This window comes from Oenanthe melanoleuca, chromosome 9 (assembly GCF_029582105.1).
Source record: "Oenanthe melanoleuca isolate GR-GAL-2019-014 chromosome 9, OMel1.0, whole genome shotgun sequence".
Lineage (NCBI taxonomy): Eukaryota > Metazoa > Chordata > Aves > Passeriformes > Muscicapidae > Oenanthe > Oenanthe melanoleuca.
Window position 1 is genome coordinate 15,923,934 of NC_079343.1, and position 22,724 is coordinate 15,946,657.

General features: G+C 46.7%; 1 protein-coding gene across 5 annotated transcripts in view; it reads right to left on the reverse strand.

The window, feature by feature from the left end:
• Nucleotides 1–22,724, reverse strand: part of MECOM (MDS1 and EVI1 complex locus) — a 321,227-nt gene that overhangs the window by 44,651 nt on the left and 253,852 nt on the right. For 4 of the 5 annotated variants that reach the window (XM_056498567.1, XM_056498564.1, XM_056498566.1 and 1 more), the window contains exon 3: nt 1,022–1,156. In XM_056498567.1, the coding sequence (XP_056354542.1) occupies nt 1,022–1,156 (135 nt within the window). Of the gene's footprint in view, nt 1–1,021; nt 1,157–2,886; nt 3,494–22,724 lie in introns of those variants that run through there. The other variant, XM_056498565.1, reaches the window with a different exon arrangement.

Sequence of the window (22,724 nt, forward strand, 5' to 3'; positions counted from 1 at the left end):
CATTTCCTATACATCAGGAATTTGATTAGAAAGAATGATTTCTAATTGAAGCTTTGTGTCTGGTTGTGATTCTTCTTTCAATACTGTCAAGGCAATTAAATCAGCTAAAGATAATCTTTAACATTCACCTGATGCAGTTAATTAAGTGGTGAAAAATGAAACACTGATTAAATGAGTCGAATCCTACGTTGCAAGTAACGAAGTTTAAATTGGAAACAAGAATTCACAATCAGTTGTTGCTTTGCTGTTTTAGATATTTTACTTTAAAGAAGCAAAGCTTCCTCAGCCTAACTTTGCCCATTAAAATATTTCATAATGGCCTGTGTTATCCGCAGACAAAAGCAAACCCTGATTTAGGAAACACCTAATAACTCATAAGCATAATTGAAAACAAAATGCTTTACTGCATTCTTCCTCTGCCTGTCCCAGCCTTTTTTTCCAACACACAAGGATAAATAACATTTCAGCCCAACAAAAAGTGGATTTAAGTGCAATAAATGAAAAGAAAAAGAAAACCACCGAAGACCCTGATTCAGCACATAAGTACTACGAGTTCCAGCAAAGTGTATAGGAAGGCACAATAATATCCATGCATGTGTGCATTCAAATCCAAAGCCCCACACATGGAAGTACACTGGTAACATTGTCACTTTCGTGTCCTGCCCTCTTTCCATTAAATTCACTTTACAGCTTCTGACCAACTCAATGATTTAACATAGCAACACGAGCCAGAAAACGCTCCTAATCCAAAATCAGCACATAATGGCATAATATCCCTTGGAAAGCAGTCCTGAATTTTATCAGATCTAAGACCCAAAAAAATAATTTATAAATTGAACAACAATATGGAAAATAGAAAATTCATATTTTCTACTGCCCATAATCAAAATTATTCCATTCTGCATTTCCATCTGTACCTGCAAACAGGCCAAAAGCTGTTACTGTGAATTGCTGTTTGTTTTTTTCCATTGACACCTGAAAGTTCCTTAAAAATCAAGTCCAGAAAGTGAACACCACGTACCTGATCACTTATTTGACATGCAACAAGGTTGTGCTGATTGTAGCATCCAGCAAACTTGATATATTTGAGCCAGTTTCCTACATCTGGTTGACTGGCATCTATGCAGAACTTCACATTGCAAAACTCATCCAAGATCTAAAAAGAAGAATATGAAAAAGTAAATCTTTCTGTCACAGGCTGAGTATTCCAATTGAAAGATAAATCACAGCTTTCCAGATAAACAAGTGAATAACAACAACAATAATAATAACAATAGTAGTAGTAGTAATAATAATAATAATAATAATAATAATAATGGTGAGTTTATTCAGAAATTTGTTTCCCTGCTGAGATTTTTAGGAGTGATCAGAATACATACATATTAATAAAAAGACAATAAATGTTTTGAAAAATGTTTACAAATTACAAATGTTTACATGTAATTGAAATGTATCAAATTTTTGTAATGAAACACTGTAATTTAAAAGGCACCTGATTTTCTACGCATTCATCAACGACTATGTCTGAAATTATAATTTGAATTAAATAGGACTCTGATAAGAATATAATAAAAAATATTAAAATAGATGGCATTTGCTTCATTTAATCCTGTTTTGTTTCAGGATTTACGTGGATTGCAGCACTCATTTAGAATTTTCATATTTGTTTCTCTGAACCAAACTTTATCTGGTAGGCAGTGTTATTTATCTTGTTTTAATATTACACTTCCCAAACAGTCCTGTGCAACACTTAAATCCCTCCCCTTAATCGAAGCAAATAGCAGAACTCCTCATGTCAGAATAAAGCAAATAAATGAAAAACAATGTAAACACTCATGCAAACCATGGCAGTATTCAATACACACCAATAAATGGTTCAAATTATGCAGACAATAAACAAATATAATGAGACTACTCGTGGACAAGCTAAAGACGATGTTCTATTCTAGCATTATGACAAATTACTAATCATTACAGCGGACTGAATATCATTATTCGCAAGCTTCACCATCGGCCTATCCCAAACTTCCCACGGCCTCCCAGGGAGCTGACTGCTAAACTGTAACTTCTTCACCTCGGCACGGGCAGCAGCCACCCGATTTTAACAGCAAAATAAAGGAATCAACCTCAAACGCCCCAAACGAAAAGCGAAGGGCGAGGGAGGCTGCGCCCCGCCGGGGAGCGCGGGGGGCCGCGGCCGGAGCGGGGCTGGCTCTGCCCGGTCCGGAGCCCACGGCAGTGCCGGTCCCCGGAGCCCACGGCAGTCCCGGAGCCCACGGCAGTCCCCGGAGCCCACGGCAGTCCCCGGAGCCCACGGCAGTCCCCGGAGCCCACGGCAGTGCCGGAGCCCACGGCAGTGCCGGTCCCCGGAGCCCACGGCAGTCCCCGGAGCCCACGGCAGTCCCCGGAGCCCGTGGCAGCCCCGGTCCCCACGGCAGCCCCGGTCCCCGGCGCTCCCCGAGCGCGCTGTCCCCGCGGAGCTGCCCCGCTCATCCCCGCGCACCGGGACAGGGATCGGGCCCGGCCGTGCGGTGCGGGGTGCGCTGGGTGCTGAGCACCGCCCGCCGCACTCGGCTCTGCCCGCACCTCCGAAACACAAGGTGGAAAAGCTCAACCCCAGCCCGAACGCCGCAGATCCCCGCGGCCGCGCCAGGCGAGCTCGGTCCCCGCGGGCGCGCACGCTGCCCCAGCACCCGCACCTCCGGCTGCTCTGGGGAAAGGGATATTTAATTTTCCCTTTCAGATAAACCCCCAAGGAGGGAAGGGGGGCTCACCCCGCACTCCCTGGCGTCCGGGGTCTGCCCTGGGGCCGGCGGCACCGACGGGGCAAAGCGGCCCCGTCCCGCGGGGCCGTGGCAGCGCCGCCGCCGCGCTCGCCGCTCTTACCTTGTGTCGCCGGGAGCCCGCGGGGGCAGGGAGGGGGGACAGGGACAAATATCCTTCAGGCGGCTGGAAGCAACATCTCGGCGTTAAACACGGGCGGAGGCCGCGGCCGTCGGGGTCCGGGGAGCGGCGGGCGCGGCGCGGGGCGCTCCACCATGTGCGGGGGGCGGCGGGGCCCGGGCGGGGGCTGCCGGCCCCGGAGGGCTCAGCGGCGGCGGGGCTCGCCGGGCTCCTGCCAGCTCGCCATCACCGTCCCCTTTCGGCCCCTCCGGGTCTTATCGGCTGGCTTTGGGGCGGTGTGTGCGAAAAAAGTTACCGGGGAAGGAGGAGGAAGGGGGGAAAAAAAAAAACCAAACCACCCAAAACCCCACACAAGCCTCTTCAGGGGAAGAAAAGGGGGGGAAAAAATAAAAATTAAAAAAAAAAAAAAAAAAAGGAAAAAGAAAAACAACAACAACAAACCCCACCGAGCACCGCTCAACAAAACAAACTTCTTTCACTTCTCCGCCGGGGATGGGAGAAAAGTGAGTGCGCGTGGGAGGGCGGACGGGCGGGCGGCTCTCCCCCTCCCCACGCCCGCAGCCTGCCCGCGGCGCTGCTTCCCCGCCGCACCCCCGGGCAGCGCCCGGCCCGGCCCGGCCCGGCGCGGCCCTCTCCGCCCCCCCTCCCCGCCCACCCCGTCGGGCCGTGCCCTCCCGCCGCTCCCCTTTCGGGCACTGTCTCTTTAAAGCGGGGCAGCCCCGGCCGCTCCGGCCGCCTTTCCCCCCCTCCTCCTCCTCCCCGGCCCCCCCGTCCGGGGCGGCGGCGGCGCTCCCGGCGCGCTTAAAGCGACAGCGGCCCCGCGGCCGGGGGTCACCGCCAGGTCGCGGAGGAGCGGCCCCGCCGCGGGGGCTCACCGGCAGCCCGCGGGGGCAACCCCCGCCAGCCGCCCCCGGAGGCATCCCCCGCCCGGGGCCGGCGCTGCGCTGTTCCTCGCCGTTTTCCTGTATTTATTCGCCGCCGCCGCTCGCCCCGGTTCCCGGAGCGCCGTCGCGGCCGCCCCTTAGCGGGGGCTGTGGCGAGCGGGAGCCGCGCCGCGCTCGCCCCGACGGCTGCTCCCGGCGCTCCGGGAACCGGCGCGCCCGCCGCGTTACCCGAATCATTCCCGTCATCGCCTCACTCTGGTTATTAATAACGATTTTTAATGAAATGCAACTTCTTTTTTTTTGTTTGTTTTCTATTTTTCTTCCCTCGGCCAATTTCGCGACGAGCCCGTTTGGTGCCGCGGAACCAGCGCCCCGCTTGCCGCCGCTTCCTAAACGACTGGGATTTTTTTTCCCCCTTTATTTCTTTGGTAACGAATCCCATGAATGGAGCGGCGGGAGGCCGGGCTCTACCTGCCCGAGGGGGCGGCGGGGCCGGGCCCGGTCCCTCCCGCGGGGCAGCGCAGCCCCCCCGGCTCGGGGCTCTCCTGGCACCGCAAACGGACCCGAAATCCAACCGCGCCGCAAAGCCGCAAATCCGCAAAGTTTGGAACAGCCCGGGCTCTCTACGGCGAGATCCTCGTATATATGCTTTGGGAGGAGGGTAGGGGAAAAGAAAAAATAAGAGGGCTGTGCTGTATCTTTTATTGCTCAGTCCAGAAGTGCCACCCACTTTTTTTTTTTTTTTTTTTTTTTTTTTTTTTTTTTTTTTTTTTTAAGTGCAGTTATATTTTTCAGATTAAAAGTGAATTTTTCTTCCCAGGGGGGCCAAGAAGGGCCGGGGAAGGAGAGCGGGGGGAGGGCGAGAAGCCGAGTGACAGGAGATGCTGATGGATTCGTCTCAGCGGCCCGTTATCTGTGACATTGACCTGTTAGCTCAGATAATGGCTATTGTCCGAGGGGAGAGAGACGGGGCAAAAAAAAAAAAAAATAAAAAAAAATGCACGCAATGGTGGTAGGTAGGACAGGAAAAAAAAAAAAAAAAATCCTTTGTCAATAACCTCAAAAAACCCGGTGGGAGATTCCCAGAGCGCCCGGGCCTGGGAACCGGCGCCCGCCCGGTGTGCGGGGCCGTGAGTTCCTGCCCTCCCTCCACTCCCCATTGTTGGGGATTTTTTTCCTTCTTATTTTTTTTTTTCCTCTCTCTCTCTCTCTTTTTTTTTTTTTTTTTTTTTTTTTTTTTTTAATTTAGCCATAAATTGGCCCGCCTCGCGCTATGAGCTGTTCTATTTTCTCCCTGTCAGGATGAGGGATTTGCTTTATGATGCATTGTGTATTAAATACAAGTAATCTGGGAAACTGATTGCTCGAGCCCATCGGCCTGATCAGAGCCCCCGACAGGGGAGCCGGAGCCCTCCGTTTCCCTCCCTTCCCCTCGGCCGTGGCACAAAGGGAGGAAACGCGGGTGGATGAGGCACAGACGCGGTCCCGGTACCGGCGGAGCGGGCCCGGCCCGGCCGCACCGGGCGCCCCCGCGCCGCTGGGTGGCGCTCGCCGCCGGGACACCGCGGGCCTCGCCCTCACGGCCGGCGCGGCCGCCGCTCCCCTTTTTGGGGGGAAAACCCCTTTTTTTATAAATAGTTCCCCCTCACGCAGCGCTCCCAGCGGTTCGGCTGTAACCCAGAGGAAGAGGGGGAAGAAGACGGGGAGGTTTTGGCCTCCAAACCGGAGGCGCTTGCTGCCAGGAGGAGCGGGGGGTCAAGCCCGGCCCTGCCGCCGGTCGGGACCTCCAAGATCCCGGTGTGGGTACACACATCAACACTCATCGATGTATTCCTTCTTTCAGGCGAAAATCTTTTAAACATCTCTTGCCGCCTTTCCCCTCTCCCCTCGGACGGTTCGGTGAGCGCTTCAAGAGGCCCAAATATCTCCGCAGGGTCCCGTTGGCAATTGTTTATTTAAAACAAGTCGCTCTATTAGTGGAGCAGTCAGGAGTTAGTACTCCAGTCTGCTAGTAATTCCCACCAGGCTGTAAACTGATGCCTCTTTTAAGCCTTTAACTTCATGGTCGTCCCAGAAGTAAAAGTTCTTCTAATGGAGACCCTATGGGCATCGTGCATTCCAGCACATCATTAAAGCAAAGCAAAGCAGCTCGGCCGCAGCCAGATGAAATAACGGCACTGTCCACGTTTAATGGGCTTCCTGGGGCCAAACGCTGCCCAGGACAATGGGGGGAAAATCAGACAAGTCACTGGTGATTTTTTAAATACCGTAAATGTTCCTATTAGGCTTAATATTAGCCTTTCGTTTGTAGACCAGCCACATCACAACCACCTTTTTGAGAGGGGTTTAATGTTATATATCTCAAGGTGACTAAACACAACACTGAGCAATCCTGGCTGACGCTGTGATGAGTGTTTGAAACACCGGGTGAGTGCATTAACATGGAGAGAGAAAGGGAAAGCAAAGCGAAACAAACAACGTCTCTGACATATCCTAATGCTCCAGGACTGACCTGGGAAACAACAAGAACGAAAGGCAACACAGTTTCTGAGTGTCAATTCCTCCCACCCCGTGTTGTGGATATCAACTTGAAAAAAAAAAAAATAAACAAAAACAGGTGAAAACACGAGTGTTGCTGCTGATTTCAGGAGGAAGAGTCAGATAATTTCCAGCCCTTGATGAAGGAGTGGAGTGGCATTGCAGTGCCCCCACGTCAGTGCCCTGTCCCTGCTGCCCCTCCTGGCCTCACACGCTGCCTGGCTCATCCCTCCCAGCCAAAAGGCACTTTTCAAGTGAGGGAGAGGAGGAGAAAATTAAAGGTAAAAAAAAAAAAAAAAAAAAAAAAAATGTAAATAAGAAATTTCCCTTGGTCTGGAAATGGGCCCAACTGAAAGCATGTTAATCTCCACCTCAGTAATTTGGTTCTCCTGGAGAAGACAGAAGCCCTGCTGCTGTGCCCTGCACTTCATAAATCACGTCTTTATGTGGACAAGGTCAGGGCACCTAACAGCTCAGACATGGGCCTTTGCAGTGGCTCGGAGGGCTCCGGCATGTTTATTCTCTCGCACAGATCTCTGAGGAGCAGTCCAGCACACTTCTAATTACTTTTGATTATTTTCATTTGCTCGGGTCAGACTGGCTTTGCCGGCACTGCTGGAGGGTGGGTTTCCTCCCCCCGGCCCGGCTGTGGGATGCAGGGGGATCAGTGCTGTGCCCTGCACCCCCTTCCCCAGGGCAGCGCAGGGCTCCAGGGATGCCTGGGGCTCACCCTGCCAGTGGAGGGGTCCCCTTTTGGCAGCAAAGCCCGGAACCTCCAGCTGAGACCCCCACAGCTGCCCTCCCCCCTGCCGTAGCCAGGCAGAGCAGGACATTTAGTGTGAAATGAGGGGTGTGCAGAAAACACACATCCCCCCCCCAAAAGTACCTACTGCCTTCAGGGAAAAAAAAATAAACGACCCTGTATCCTTGCAAAAAAGTTACAGCAGTGCATGTGCAGGCAATAAAAAGTTGAAGGACCTCTACGATGCCTGTGGGGACAGAGCTGTGCTGAGGGAGCTGCGGAGCACACGCAGCCCCAGCCGTGCACGGAGGCACAGCGTGTGTTGCTCTGCTCTCCCCGACTGCTGAGCAGCCGCAGCACAATCCATCGGGAGTGCTGTGCCCACAAAGGGTGGGTACATGGTAGGGACATGTGAGTGTCCCTGGCAGTGTTGGGGTACAGGTGTGGGTGAAGCCATCCCTCTGTTCCCTCAACAAGCACTGCTGCACTCCCTCTTACAGTCTGTAACAACACACAGCTGCTACCAGCAGAAGCCAGCTACCCAAACACTGAGCAGAAAGGATCTACTTTTTCTCTCCCATTAAAATGTGGGCTCTAAAATAGCGTGTTCCTTCAAATCCCAATCTGAGCTTGACAGCCCAACCCTGTATTCTCATCCTGGTGTGAGTGATCCCAGCAGACCAGAGCCCTCGTCCTGTACCCAAGTGTGCCAGCATCTCCATCACATTCCAGGGGTGAGGGTGGGTGTTGGTGCCATCACAGCTGGTGGTACCCACACTCCTTGAGCAGGGGCTGCCTGGTGGGAAGGAGTTTTCTGGCAGACACCAAGTCGTGCCACTGGGTTTTGAGCCTGAAACTTTTGTGGACATTGGGTGTTACTGCAAACCAGGAGAAGGGAAATCGCAGAAGATTTACCTACTTCATCAATCAGGAAGATGTAAAAATGTGTCAGTGGCTGGTATCTGGCTGCCTGGGTGATTTAACTCCTGTCTGGGGGAGGAAATCCTGCAGACACCCTTCCTTGTGGCAGGACAAGATGTTTGCCTTACTGCAAACAAACCATGGCCCTGACAGCACACCCCAAATTCGGTGCTGAGGGATGCAGTGCTGCTGGTCCACACTCCTGCTGTGAGCACACTCCTTGCAATGCTTACCTCTTCCAAACCTTTCCCTAGCTGTCCCTGCCAAGGCACGTGCTGTGGCACTGGATGCTGAGCACTGCTGCTGTTTTCCTTTGGAGTGCTCATTACTTCCATTACAGAAGAGTCTGGAAGCCCTCATAACCAGCCACACTCAAGGTTACTGTACCCACAGGGTGAGACAGCTCCTGCTGGATGAGTCTGGCACGAGTTTGGCTTTGGTAAAAGTCTGGGGAGAAACTCACATTGGCCAGCTTGCCTTAGCACCTACGAGAGCCAGGGCAAGGAAAGGCAAAGCTGATGTGGGTGTTGGCCTCCTGTCCACCCAGAAGCTGTGTTTTCCTGTGCTTCACCTTTCTCATGTTTTGAAAGGAAGCCAAAATCCTGGAGAATCTGGGAAATTCCATTGGCAATGCCCTTGTTCTGCATTTCCCCCTCTGCTGGGCAGCCTGGCTTTTTTCTTTCTTAACCATGCAGAGAGTAAAGGTCCCTCCAAATCCTACCAAAAAAGCACCTGTTTGGGTTCTCATCTGGAGATGGAGCAGTAGGACCCATGAAGCCAACAGAGGGTCCACATGGGGTGGCCAGAACTCCCACCCAATGTAGCTGCTGCTTCTCTGCCTGAAAACACAACTTCCAGCAGAAGTTGCCCTAAAAATGCCCTAAGAAAAGCTCCCTGAGAGGGCATTATATCGAGGAGGTAGGAAGCACAATATAAGGATTTTGCAGACTTCCTTTGTATGTGCATAAGAATTCAACAAGAATTCAATTAACCCTCCATTTCTTCCAATTTTTTAATTTTTAAGCCTTCTTATTTGACAAATAATTTGAGGGCCTTCTTTGGAAGACTTCTTCCAGTCCCAGAGCCCTCATGGCACATGAAGAGCCACCCAAGGAGGTTGTGTGGGAGCAAGTCGTGGGGAACCATTTGGGTTTAGGCATTATTCATGATCTGAAAACAGAATTTGCAAGCCAAAAGGAGAAAATATGGAAGCAGGGAAAAAGCCAGGCCAAGGCAGACTGAAGGGGTTAAAAACCAGAACTTTACACAACAAGAATTAATGTGATGCATAACAGGTAATTCTATTTTAATAATCAATTTTAGGAGTGACTGGCTATTTTCAAAGCATTCCTGTTGTAGCCAAAGTTTTAACTAGGCGTGCGAGAGTGGGCATAAACACCTGTGGACTTTATAAGAGTAAGAAGCAATTTATCACCCAATAAAACGTCAAACACTCATGTTAAAATTTTCAGGTTTGCATTTGCTATTTTAAGTGTCACATGTGCGGATGGTTCTAGGGGAGGTTCAGAAGAAGTGGATACACACAGAAACACACGTGCACACAGCCAGCACAACCAGCCCTACAGCAGGGAAGAAAACTTGCCTGGAAGCACCAATGTTACAGTTTCATCCCTCCTATGTTTTGTGTTAAACCCGTTGTGATCATCGACCGGAGTTGTCTAAAACCTGAACTAAATGGGCATTAAGTCAGTTGCCATATGAAATTACTGCCATTCGATTTTCAGATAAACCACAAAACTTGATGAACTAACATTGTTCCAGATGAATTAACTCATCATCCCCGGGAAGAGAAGGTTGTGGAGGAAAGCAAGGGCTCTAATAACGATGATTAATCCTCCTCCTATTGCAAGGCACTTGCCTGCAAGTAGAGAAATGCCCTGCTAAAGGCAGGCTGAGGATCCACCGTGCCTCCAAAACATCTGCCTTGCCAAACCCTGACAGTAGTGTTAAACATTATTTACATGTGGGTAGGAGAGGGAGAATTTTTTGTTATGAGCTGGTAATGAAACTATAAATACACTAAAATCCCCATCAACAGTTCAAGTCATGCTTGGTAGATAAATCCAGGGACTGAAATTCAGGAATGTTAATTTATTCAGCTGGTGGAGGAACATGCAAAGTTGGTCCTTATCCCACACTCAGGCAATCTCCCTGGGATTAAGCCATGAAGTGTTTGGGCAATAGTGCCCTGTGAGTGGCTCAGGCAGGGCCCTTCATGTCCCCCACCCTGGCTGTGCTCAGGGTCCTGAGCAGTAAATGCTTAACTGGCCCCGTGCGTGCACAGCAGCCCACCTGGGCGTGCAGGAGAAGTGCTGCTCCACATAAATTAGTCACACATGGGCAAAGGTGCCTGATGCACTTGGAAAAATCTTACCCCGAGAGCTACCTGCTTTGCTCTAAAAAAGATTTTGCTCATCAGGAAAATTCAGGGCAGGGAGGGGGAAGAATATATTTGATGCAGGTGTCCAAATAAACCTGTCCTATAACCCATGGATCACAATGGGTTATTAATGAAATAGCTGTGAACATCAGCGTATCCTTGTGGCAGATTTCTTTCATAAATGAGTTGAACATTTTCCAATTTCAGGAAAGTGCTGCTACCTATAAACTTGGAGATTAAGGGCTTTTCCCCTAAGACTCAGATCCCTCGGGGCACTTGTGTTCTGGCATGCATCCCTTATTTGCTGAAGAAATTTCAAACTTGGTAATTTAGCACCATACTGATAAAACAGAGGGGGAAGGAAAAAAAAAAAACCAGCAGTTTGGCATGCATGTGAAGGAGGAGAGAGGTGAGTGTTACAGCTTCAGGCATTTTTTTTTCTGGGTTTTTTTTTTTTTCATCCACAAGTCATATTGCCAATTTTTTGTTAGATTCATAGAGAAAACATTCCCAAGATACAACATATAAGATGCATATCAATCCACAAACTGAATTTTGCAGATGCAAAATGACCTGCAGAATTTGAAGGAAGATGGAGGCTGGTTTATAACCATTTTTTCCATATAACTTGTTTAAGCCTCAGATGGGCTAAATTTGCCACTAGCAGAATTAGGAGTGTTAGTATTATTAGCATTACAGCAGCACCTAGAGGCCCCACAGAAAACTTGGACCCTTTGTGGGTAGAAAAACAGTAAACACGAGACACTATCCAGAAATCCTACAGTTGGCATTGATGGGTCAAAAAGTGTGCCAGATGGGAAGATTACCATTTTATTTTTACAGATGAAATACAGAGTTCTGCTCATGGAGAAAATCAGTGGCAGATTCTCATGGAATATTTTCACATAATTTTCATTCATTGAGAAGTTGTATTTTATTCCTTTTCTTTGACTGCAATGAAGAGAAATTCCTCTCTGCTTGCTGGTGCTTAGTTTCTCATGGATAAATAGCGGGAGTCTGCTTGGTCACTGCCAGCTAAAACAGGTCTGCATGCTTGAATATGGCTCATCTGTAGCAGAAATTTAACTTTATCTCCCCCTTTTTAGCTAGGAAAATATTTTAGTCTTGGAAATGAGCAGTTGATGCTTTAGAACAAATCTTTAAACACAAGCACGTTGTGATGATTGGTGCCATAAATGAAAGCTCCTCCTATAGAAGCAGTTTTGGGGAGGATACATCAAACTCTGCCGTTGACTTTCATGGCAGAAATGTGAAATGGAGTTCATGATGTCAAGTCTTGTTGCTAGGAGTCCCCCAGCAATCATGCAAGTGCTGAGCATAAGATGGATCACGATCCCCACCAGGCAGAGGGGGAGAAACTGGCCCAGCCACTCCACTGTGTTCTCCTAAACTTCACTAAGTGGCTGCAACAAGCTGCAGGGAATGGGCACGTGCTCAGCTGCAGTTTTTTGGGTCCATAGATGCAAAATGAGGCAATGTGTTAAGAACAGATGTCTTTCTACCAAGAATGATTTCAGAGGCTGCAGAATGATCTGTCTTGCTGAGAATCCAGTAGAGTAAGTACAGCACTAAAGATAATTTCTTTCATTATGCTTCCCTGTGCTGGAATCCTCACATGGGACAAAGCAGGAAATCCACTGGGTGAAGGACTTGTTGCAGGATGTTTTGGCTGAGGAAAGTGGTCATCTTTGTGGGCTTTTCAAGGAGACATAGTGAGATAGGGTTGTCACATATTCCCCAGGCAAACACCTGCAGCTCCAAGTCCTGAACACAGCCCTCACAGGAGAGCATTGGCTACCTTGGGGCTGAGCCGGTGGCCAGAAGTGTTGATCAAGCCTAGGCAGAGTCCCATTTCCACACCAGATTCCTGTCACTCCTGGGGTCAGACAGGAGTCTGACCTGGGCTGTCCCAGGGCTGTAGATGGAGGAGCTGCTCCAGCTCCAGATGAAAGTCAGTTCTGGAACCTCCCACTGCCTTTAGCTCCAGGACCAGAGGGCTGGAGCACAGGATTTTAGTGCTATATTTGTGAGCCCTCCAGAAATAAATGGGAGCTAGAAGCTGTTCTGCCAGGCACTGTGAGCAGAAGCTCAAGCCAGTTGTGTGCTGCACGAAGGTTGTCTGTCAGCTTGGGTGAAAAAGTAAGAATATCTGTCATGATAGGAATGACCACAATTTTCCCTAGATCTTGTGGTGCATTTAACAGTGCTATAAAAGATGCAAGTGGGAGTTATGAGCACTTATGAGCATTTCAGAATTACTTAATTATTTCATTCTCTAAATTAATCCGTGAATTTTGTCTTAAATGGAAAACTGTAGGTTTAGATCGAGGCTGCTGTACTTCTATGCTTCTATAATACTTCTATAGAAAGAGGAAACTGAATTGGTTTGAATGATTTATAAAATGTGAGGGTTTCACTCCAAAATAGCATTTATATGCCCAGAAATCTACGCAGCAAATCTAATCCAGCAAAGGAAAATGAACATTCTAAATCCATGAATAAAGATGGGAAGTAATTCTGCAGAAGATTCAGCCTATGCCTGCCCATGTATGACAAGTAACTGATCTGAAGCTTTTTTACACATCTGTTATGTTTGTATTTACCCTGAGTTTAGGAGACAAAATGTGGGGACAAAGAACATGACAATAACCTTGAAGAAAGCAATGACAACTACTTCCCACACTGATTTAAGCACATCCTTCCTTCCTTAATGCATCCACTGATGGGAAAGAAGAAGGAAGGCCAGAGGCAAAGACTGACCATAACTCCCAAAACTCCAGTAAATCCTGTTGCTTTTGATAGAGTGCACCTCCGCCAGTTTAAGGGGTACAAAAAGAATAAGATATAAATGGGGTTTATATGAACAGGATATAACAAAGACCTTGTTGACCTGATTTCCAACCAGCCACATGAAGAGTGTGGTGACCATGGGTGATGTTGTTCCAGGTGATTCATTGCAACTCCACTCAGTAGCCAAGAGTCCAGCAGACACGTCTGAAGTGCAGCGACCTTGGCTTGCATGAGTGAGGCCAGTAGTAAAAGCAAATGGAAGTTAAAATGAAAGATGTATATTTTTAGAAGAATTTGTAGTGTTTGGACTCCAGCTTTAGATGGCTCAAGAGTATTTTGTAAGCCAAAAATCTGTTCTCCGCTTCTGGTTTGTTGATTAAATATACTTGTTACCAAGAACTTTAAGCAGGAAAAAATTTAAAGGAGACTTCAGCTAAGATATTGTCAGCTTCAGCTGCAGCACTGAACAACTAAAACATAATAGCTCTTCAGATCTCAAGTTATTTCCACTGACTGCCACATAATCAGCATGTTAAATCTGGGCACCTCTTCAGGCACAGTTATTTGTGTGATATATACAGATCGATACCTATTGATTTTATAATTTTGATTCATCTCTATGCAGCGATTCAGTTTCACATCATCTTATTTATCAAACTTTTCTCCATGCCTTTGCTTCCAAGCTTCCTGACACTTCCAGGCCACTTGAGGAGGGTCCCACCACAACCACCCCTTTTGCTCCTGCACGCAGCGTCAGTGGGCACACACTTGGTCATATTCCAAGGAATTTTGTATGCAAAGAGCACATACACAGGGTACTCAGGGTTGTTAATGCATGAGGATAAAGCTCATAAACCTTCTTTGCTAATGCCATAGCCCCACTGCCCCTGCTGGATGTGGAGGCACTCCCCAGCTTTCCCTGGAGGCTTTGCCCCCCCAAGGGACTTAGTGCAGCCACATGTTTCCTACTCAGTGGCCATGCCTTCAAACTTCCCTTTGTGCTGGCTTATGAAAACATGAGGGGGATAAAACTTTGCACTGAATATTAAAATTTGTTCCTTTTACCCCTGTAGCCTTTTTGGACCCGTGCTGACACCTGAAGCCCCTCCCTCTTGCTGCTGCCCCTGTGGACACAGCAGCAGACTGAGCAGAGGAGCTGGCACATAAAGCCTGATGCTGACTGATTAACAGCGACCTGCTTGACACACTGGAGGAAACCAGCCCCACTGCTGCCACTGACAGGGCATCAGGGAAATCCTGCTAACCTCACTGCACTGCATATATGCAAATGACAGCAGATTAACGAGTGCCAGCGATGCCGCCACTCCCACCGTGCCTGCACCAGTTCGTATCACAACAAATTATGTCTGGACACACAAGAGATGCCCCAAATAGACTAAATCATGGCTTAGCAACTCATGTCTGCCCAGACTCCAGCTCAATGGGGCAGCCCAGGTCTCCAGTGGTGTGCCTGCTGCACAGCCCGTTTGCAGCACCGTGGTGGTCGGCAGCGACAGGATGTGGGGGAAATGTGGTTAAAAACCATCCGCTGAAATTCATGTGGTGAAGGAATTTAAGGCAAACAGGAGAAACTTTTTATATTCAAAATGCCCAACAGAAAGAACTGAGCTCCATTCCAATGCAAGGATTTCCAAATGTTTTTGTAGAAGGTGCAGAAGGCAGCTGGGATGTAGTGCATCCGTGAAATGGGCATTATTAGGGTGGATGCCTTTAGAAGGGAAACAAAAAGGATTGATGAGGACTAAACAGTTCAGGGGGGCTCACACACTCCAGCAAGATAGAAGCATGGGCTAATTACAAAATAAGACCTATCACCATGCAAAAATAAATGACTTCAGAAATAGCTTTAGATATCATGTTAAAAGCACCTTTGGGAAGAAAAAGATGCTGTGCTAAAACCAGGAGATCTAAAGATCTGTTATTACACATCCATTACGTTCTCTGAGCTGTCGCATTTACTTTTTGAAGTTCTGTACACATGATACAGCAAGGCAAAACATTTTATGTACCATAAGAAATCTGAAACAATGTTTAATGTTCAGAAGATAAAGTTAACAAAACTACACTTCAGTGGCTTTTTTATTTCTCTGTTTTACGAGCTTTTGAGAACTTAAGAGTAAAAGGAAACAAGAAGGAAGGATAAGCAACCATACGCTCCTGCTTGCTTTTTTGTACATTGCTGATCAGAGCCCAAGGCAGAAATCATAATAAAAAATGTCTTCTTTTTAATGTCTAAAGAGGAGCTGTTGAAACACTGATGGTACGAAGTGTTTCAGGATGGAAAGCATTTGTTCCTCTTGCAGCTATCAACAGTCACATGTTACATGATTTTCCGATTTTTCTCCCTGAAATTACAGAAGCCCATCACGTCTCCACGACCATTTGGAACAGTTTTTCTGCCGTTTCTGCTTTTTCTAAAACCAAAACCAGCCACAATGATGACTCGCAAGAACTATTTATACAAGCACCAGGCAATTCAGATTATTGACATTTTCTCTGTTCCTTCTAAATATCCTTGGTTACATCTTAATGACCTCAATAGTGATAAGTACTGAATTTACTGGGCAGTGGTCCCCCCACAAACTTCCATCCTGCTGGATGCTAAAATGCTCCTGAAGCAGCTGCTCTGATCATTGTTGTTATAGCACAAACACACACACAGAATTCACTTCCTAACCCAAGCACCCACTTCAAATTCAAGTTGCTAATTTCCCTTGGAAGGAGAAGCAACCACAAACAACAAAAAAAAAAGAGAATGTGATGGGAGATTGATGCGAGTTTTAGAGCATAGTGTAGTTCACTAATTTATTGGCTTAATGAAGAAAAAATTGACATCTGAGTGGCATGAGCTACACCAAACACAGCATCCTGCCAAACCTACATTAGATGGAAACAGGTGCTTAGTTTAAACTGTCAAAATCTTCCACAGTAGAACATGTATGCTACTTGTTAATGGTGGGTCTGGTAGAAAGTGAGGGATTATTTCTGCTGGTTTCAGGAGGAAGATGCAGGGAAAATAGCAAGAATACCAGCAAAGTTTTATAAAATGTATTTCACAACATATCTTGAATTAGTAATCACTGAACTTTTAAAAAAATCCTATAGCTTAAAGACTATATTCAAATATATTTTGAACATTTCTTACCATGTTTGTCTGACATCTGTTATTTCTGTCAATGACAGACTTTTCTTTCTTTAAATTAGAACTTTCAATGTGATGTCTTCTATTACAACCCTGCAGATTTACTATCTGTGATTCAGAGGTAAGTCGGAGCAAATCAGAAGGGATTTTAAGGTCTAGACATCTCCGTACGTGCAATTATTACATGGGTTCATCACCAACCTGGGGAAAGAGTCACCTCTCAAATCACAGGGGATGCTTCCAGTAACATCAATATTTTCCATGGAGGTCCCCCAGCCAAGCCTGCCTTGTCCCAGCCCTGCTTGGAAGGTCTTCCAGGGCTATAGCAAAGGTGGTATGGCTGGAGACCAAGTCAAGGCATTATTTTATTTTGTTTTGGTTAACAGAGTTGATATTTGGTCAAAGGCTCCTAGCTGTGAAATGGTGAGGAGCTGCCAATTTCTAAGCTAAATGTTGTACATTCATATCCTGCTACCACTAACTCCATTACGATTAGTCAGGAGTGAACTTAGAAGGTTCAGAAATAACATTTGGATAAACATCCCCAAATTTTGGATGCTTATCTGAGCCTGACCCAAACCCCCTGAGTATGCAGAACTGAGCTGAAAATCTGGCAAGAATGTTAATTTCCACACTTTTCATTTCTCTCTTGAAGGCTATATTTGCAGTTTAAGATATTTCCTTTAATTGGAATTAGCATAATACATTATTTCCCTATGGTGAGAACAGCTTTTCTGTAGTTACTTTGCCTGTTTGGATGTTGTCCAAGGAAGTACAAAAGGGGATGAAAGTGAACACGAAAATCCAAAGTAAATAAGTGAACCAAGCTCTTTAAACCCCACAAATGGGTAGATTCTGTTTAAGCCTTCCCCCAGAATAAATGACTTGGTCCAACCCTAGAATGTTGCTCTTCCTTTTTAATGGTGCCTCTGTACTGGTGGTGCCAGCCATATCCCTGCTGTATGTGTTTGGTAAAAAATAATAATTAATAAGTAATAAGTAATAATTAATAATGATTTAGGCTTTGGGAAATTTTGTGCCCTTTCTTTTCTGGGTTATATCACTGCTTCAGATATCATCTGATTTGTTTAATTCCATACAAAAATATTGTGCTAGGTATAGTGAATCTTTGGGGAGCTTGGAGTTACAATCAATAAGTGTTTGACCTTGCAATATTTGCAAGTTATAAGATGCCAGCTCCGTGCATATACTAAATTCTTTGATATATTCTGTGCAAGTCTAGTATTTAAGCAACCAGTGGAGCCTTCAGATGAGAGGAACTTCACATCCAGGTTGCACGTGGGAGGCCCAACCTGCTGCTGGGAAGACCCAGCCTAAGCAGGTGTGAATCCAGCTGTTAGACCTGACCTCACTGCAGACCTTGGGGTGAAGGCTCTAAAATGAAAACCCTGCAAACACCCAGAGTGAGGTGCTTTTCAAATTAACCCCTTTGCAAATCAGCTGGTGAGGTGAGGTGCACTCGGAAGGACACGAGTGACCTCAGACCTTCCCGAGCGCGGGGCTGGGAAGGTCGTGTCAGCACCCAGCTGCTCACCCTTCCTCCTGCCACTCTTCCCAAGCAGAACTAATTACAGCAGCAGCCTGTGTGTGCATGAGGAGCACATGGAGACATCCACGCACATCCACAGACCCGAATGTTTGCTCACGTTTAACAACGAGCAAAACAAATAAAAATGAGTATTGACATGAATGCCTGTTACCCAACGCTCCCAGGGAAGAACAGCAAGGCCAAGTGTTACTCTGCAAGCAGTACTCAAAAATATTCCTCTCCAAGCTCAGATCCAGAGCACGGCATCGAGAGCACCAAAACAGAAAGCCAGCCTGGTGTTTCCCAGCTCCCTGCTCCTTATCAGGGAGATCTGGGCAAGCTGCCGGGCAGTGACTGCGGGCTGTGCCGCCCTGCCAGCCGGGACGGGGCTTGGGAAAGGAGAAAATGTCATCCAGCCCCAACACAAAGGGCAAGATGCTATCTCACTGCTGCTGTGGTGAAGTCATGTACTAGGAAAAATATATTTAGCTGTTCCTGGGCAATCCCCAGGAGGCTGCAGAGCTGGTCTGATACCAGCCTTGTTCACCTGCCCCAAAGAGCCCTGTGAGACACTCGTGGCTGTGGCACAAAGAGGCTCAGAATGGCAATTGTCCCCCGTGCCAGTGACCTCCCTGGAGCACCGTGGGAATGGGGGGACACCTGCTTACACAGCTGGGGATGTGCCAGCTTGATAAAAGAAAACGCCCAGGATCATACAGAGAGATCTGCTGTAAAGTCACCAGAAGCATGCCCCAAGTGAAGAGTGAGGCATGAAATATTCCCATCATGAAGTCCTGACTCCACTGAGGACAACAGAAGAGCCCTGACTGCCTTTTGGACAGAGAGGGCAACAATTCAAATGTTTGTTTAGCCGTCAGAGAAGGAACATTACTTGGTGTACAGCCCACACTGCTTTGTGATAAACATGTTATAAAACAGATATTTGCACAGACTGCATACAATGGGAAAGTCACAGGGAAAGGTGGGGTTGGAAAATGGGTTTATAAAATTATAAAAATGCCATGGAAGAGCACAGGCTGGAGGATGGTGGCAGTTCTGCTCTCCTGGCTCAGCATCCTGAATTTTGTTGTTTCTTCTGTGGTTTCTTCTGTCATGTTACCATAATTTTACAGTTGAACTCATCAGCTGGCATTAGCCAGTCACCCTATTTAATAGCACCATAAAACAAACAATCCAGAAGAATTTGTCTCTGCAGCCATGTGCTTTATAAGGCACAAGTCTGAATAAATATGTAACTGTTCACACCCTTTCAGAAGTGCTGGAACAGGAACACACTGAACCCAGAGCACTGATTTATATCTAAGGCAGCATTGACTCCAAAATAAGAGTGAAAATGTAGGTTAGATGGATAGTAGGTGCTACAAAGAGTAATTGCTCTCTTGTTTTACACCTTAAAGAGCTGTGTGGTGTGGGCAAGAGCCCAAGACAAGATAGAAAACAGCCAGCTTGAATGCATGGACTGGAAACAAAGGACAGTCACAGCTCATCCTACCTGATTGAAAATACCATTCAAAATCATAATATGCACTATAAATCAAGATGAAGGGTGGGAGGGTTGTCTCTCAGAAGCTTTTCTCTACTTTCCTGGTAAGGCATGGAACCTTTCCAAAAATACACCAGCTCTGCATGCAACGCCTGAATGGCTGCGTGGAACTGCACAGCCACTTGCAATGCATGAATCCAATCAGCTGAAAGGACCCACTGACTTTAATTGTGCTAATAAAAAGAAAGTTATGCATCCTCACTGACCACAGGGGGAAAGTTGGCAAATGGTTGGAGATCCTATCTTCATGATTTCTCCTGCACAGGCTGGGAGGGCAGAGAGGATTACTCCTGGGCAGCCCTCTTGGGCCCAGCAAGCTGAACTTTAATAAATGAGCAAGCATACAGCCTATCTGTGTAATTTTTGTATACACACTGTGATTTACTTTGTGAAATTCACATGACAAATAATAATAATTAGCCATTGCACTATAAACCCTCATTTCCCAATGCTCAGTACCAAACCAAAGTAGCCATGTGTTTAAAGAACTTTGCCTCTATTCTTAATGTCAAAATGTTAAAAAAAAAAGAGTTAATTTGGGAAAGGAATTATTAAGGTCAGGTTGCGTGAGATTCACTCTGATGTACTCTAAATGATGTGTTAAATGATGATTTCCAACACAGCCTGTAGCAGAGAGTTTGTTTGGAATGACATTTGTTGTGGCACCAGTGGCCACTACGAAGATGAATTTATATATACACTTAAAGCACCTGCCTGCAGAGGTGTTGCAGAGAAGTTCTGCATGAGCAGATGACAACAGATATTTTGCAAGCACTCACAAACTGAATTTGTGCTCCAAAATAGCAATGTAAAATTTGTCTAGAGCACTTTCTCCACTTCTTTCATGAAATGCATGCAACCACACTCTCAGCTGTCGTTATTAAGCATTACGTGGTAATTTCTTCGGCAAATAATGCTCCTTTAGCAAACCAGCCACACTGCTGTGGTTTCTTGCAACCTGTTTAAATTTTAGTCGTGCAGGTTTTGCAGAACTGCTTCTCTTGGATACATGTTTGTGAACAGTGACATTTATAAATGAATATAATGTTTGAAATTCTATTCAGAGGGTATTTAGGCACCAGCATCTACACAAACAAAGCTCTGATGCTCTGAGGTTAGCAGAATAGTGATGCAAAGATAACCTACATGAAGGCTGAACAATGATGGATTTGCCCACTTTTCTTTCTGCTCTGTTAAGGAACCCTTCCCAGTGAAGTCACTTCTTTACCCTGCAAACATTGAGCTCCGGTTTTACAGCTCTGTGATTTTAGATAAACACAACAGTGTCCACAGCAGGAAACAGATGCCACCTCCCCTGAGGACAGTGATCACAGTCAGATCTCCTCTGCTGGGGATCCCTTTGTTGTTTGGCCATCAGGTCTCATCTGCTCGTCTGCCTTGCCTTCACTTCCCTCTCACACATCCCAGATGTGCCACCCTCATGCCAAAATAGTTTGTGGAGTTTTCCATCTCCTTACAGTAACCAGAACCCAGCACAATGCCTTCCACCAAACTCCTCCCCAGTTTCTAAGGCCTGAGAAGATGCACTGAGTGAGAAAAGAATGGTTTTTTGCACTGACAACCCTCCTAAAACACCAACGGTGGCTGCCAGTCCCTGGTGATTCCCATGGGATTTGTATGGCAAGAGCAGCTTCCACCAGGGCACAAAACCAAGTGGTTTCCCAAACAACACCCAACAGTGGCCTTTATGCTAAAATCAGTTGTGCCTGAAATGCCTGCTGGGTTCAGCTCATACACAGCCAAAAATGAGTCTAACTTCCCAAGTGCTGTCTTTGCTTTCAGATTTTTTTTATTTTTTTTTTTTTTTACTGGTTTTCCACGGTCTGGCATTTACAGTACACCACAGAGGTGGAAAGGCTTATATTTACCACTCTTTCCTATCAAAGCTACTTTAAATTTAAGGCACAGTGCTCTTTCCATTTGGAAACTTTTTTGCACAAGCCATTTACAAGACCTTTACAAGCCATGGTATGCCAAGACCTCTCCAATTTCTCCAGTTTACTGCTTAGGAGTCTGGCTGGCATGAAGAAGGCTCTACCATCCCACCCAAACCTCAGCTGGAGGACAGTCACTTCTGCCTATGGACAGCAAAGCTGCAGGTAGGGAGAAGGGAAGGCTGGGATGCAGTGGAGGCAGGAATCAATTTTTTATGCTCCAGAAGTCTTTTTCCTGAAACACACAGCTAGCCTGGCTTCTGGCAATTTCTTCAATTTGGATGGGATTGATGGCAGAATGAACAAGTATACTCATTAAGTCCTAAATACATCTGAAAATATATATAAATATATCTATATATCTGTTAATAATGTAAAGCTCTTCAAACCTTGGTAGAATTTATTTCTTAGCTTGCTACCACTCTCACTGCTACTGTTTCCATCGTCTGGGATGGGACACACAAATGACCTTCTACTATAGCCCTGGTCAGCAGAGGTTTAGTGCCAGCTTTGCAGCAAGAAATCATCATCTAATGGCCTCAACTAGGGCTGAAAGCCAGAACTTGCTGCCATTTACTGTTGGCCTGAAGTGGTTACTTCTCCTTTGAGCATCACACACTGCCAAGCAGGGGCAGCACCAAGCACACAGAAGCTTTTTGGGAAACTGGGGAGGATTTGGGTACTCAGTCCAGCTGGCTCTTTGGGAATTAAAGAATTAATACTACTTGGAAAGAAATTAAAGTGAAATCATGCCATAGCAAGGAGAATTGAAGAGCAATAAGAGGTGGGAGGGCGTTAGGAGCAGCAGGAGAAAGGCCAAGGAGGGCCCCTGGAGAGAGCAAACAGGGCTTTCCCGGGGCTGGGCTGGGCTCAGGACCACTTCTGGCTGCACTTGATGGCTTCACAAACACCCAGCACAATACAGGAGTGTAACATAAGCCTCAGCTCCTCGAGATTAGCCATGGCTGGGAAATAATGTTATCGCTCCCCATTATACTTCAGGAGCCCTTGAGAAAAAGTCCCCAAAATTCCCACGAGTTTTAAACGAAGGTGAGATTTTCTTTCCCCTGGTGCCCATCCTCCTTTCCTAGGAGATCTTGTGTTTTGCATATGTCACATTTTCTTATTTTCTTTCCTTGCCCAACCATGCAAGGATTCAGCCTTTTGCACAGCAGTTTCACTCTCTGTGAAGATGCTGCTTCTCTTTTACCATCTCTCACTCTCTTGTCCACTAAAATTACAGATCTAGGACTTTCTTGCTGGGTCAAAACCCAATCTCCTTCCTCAAAGGG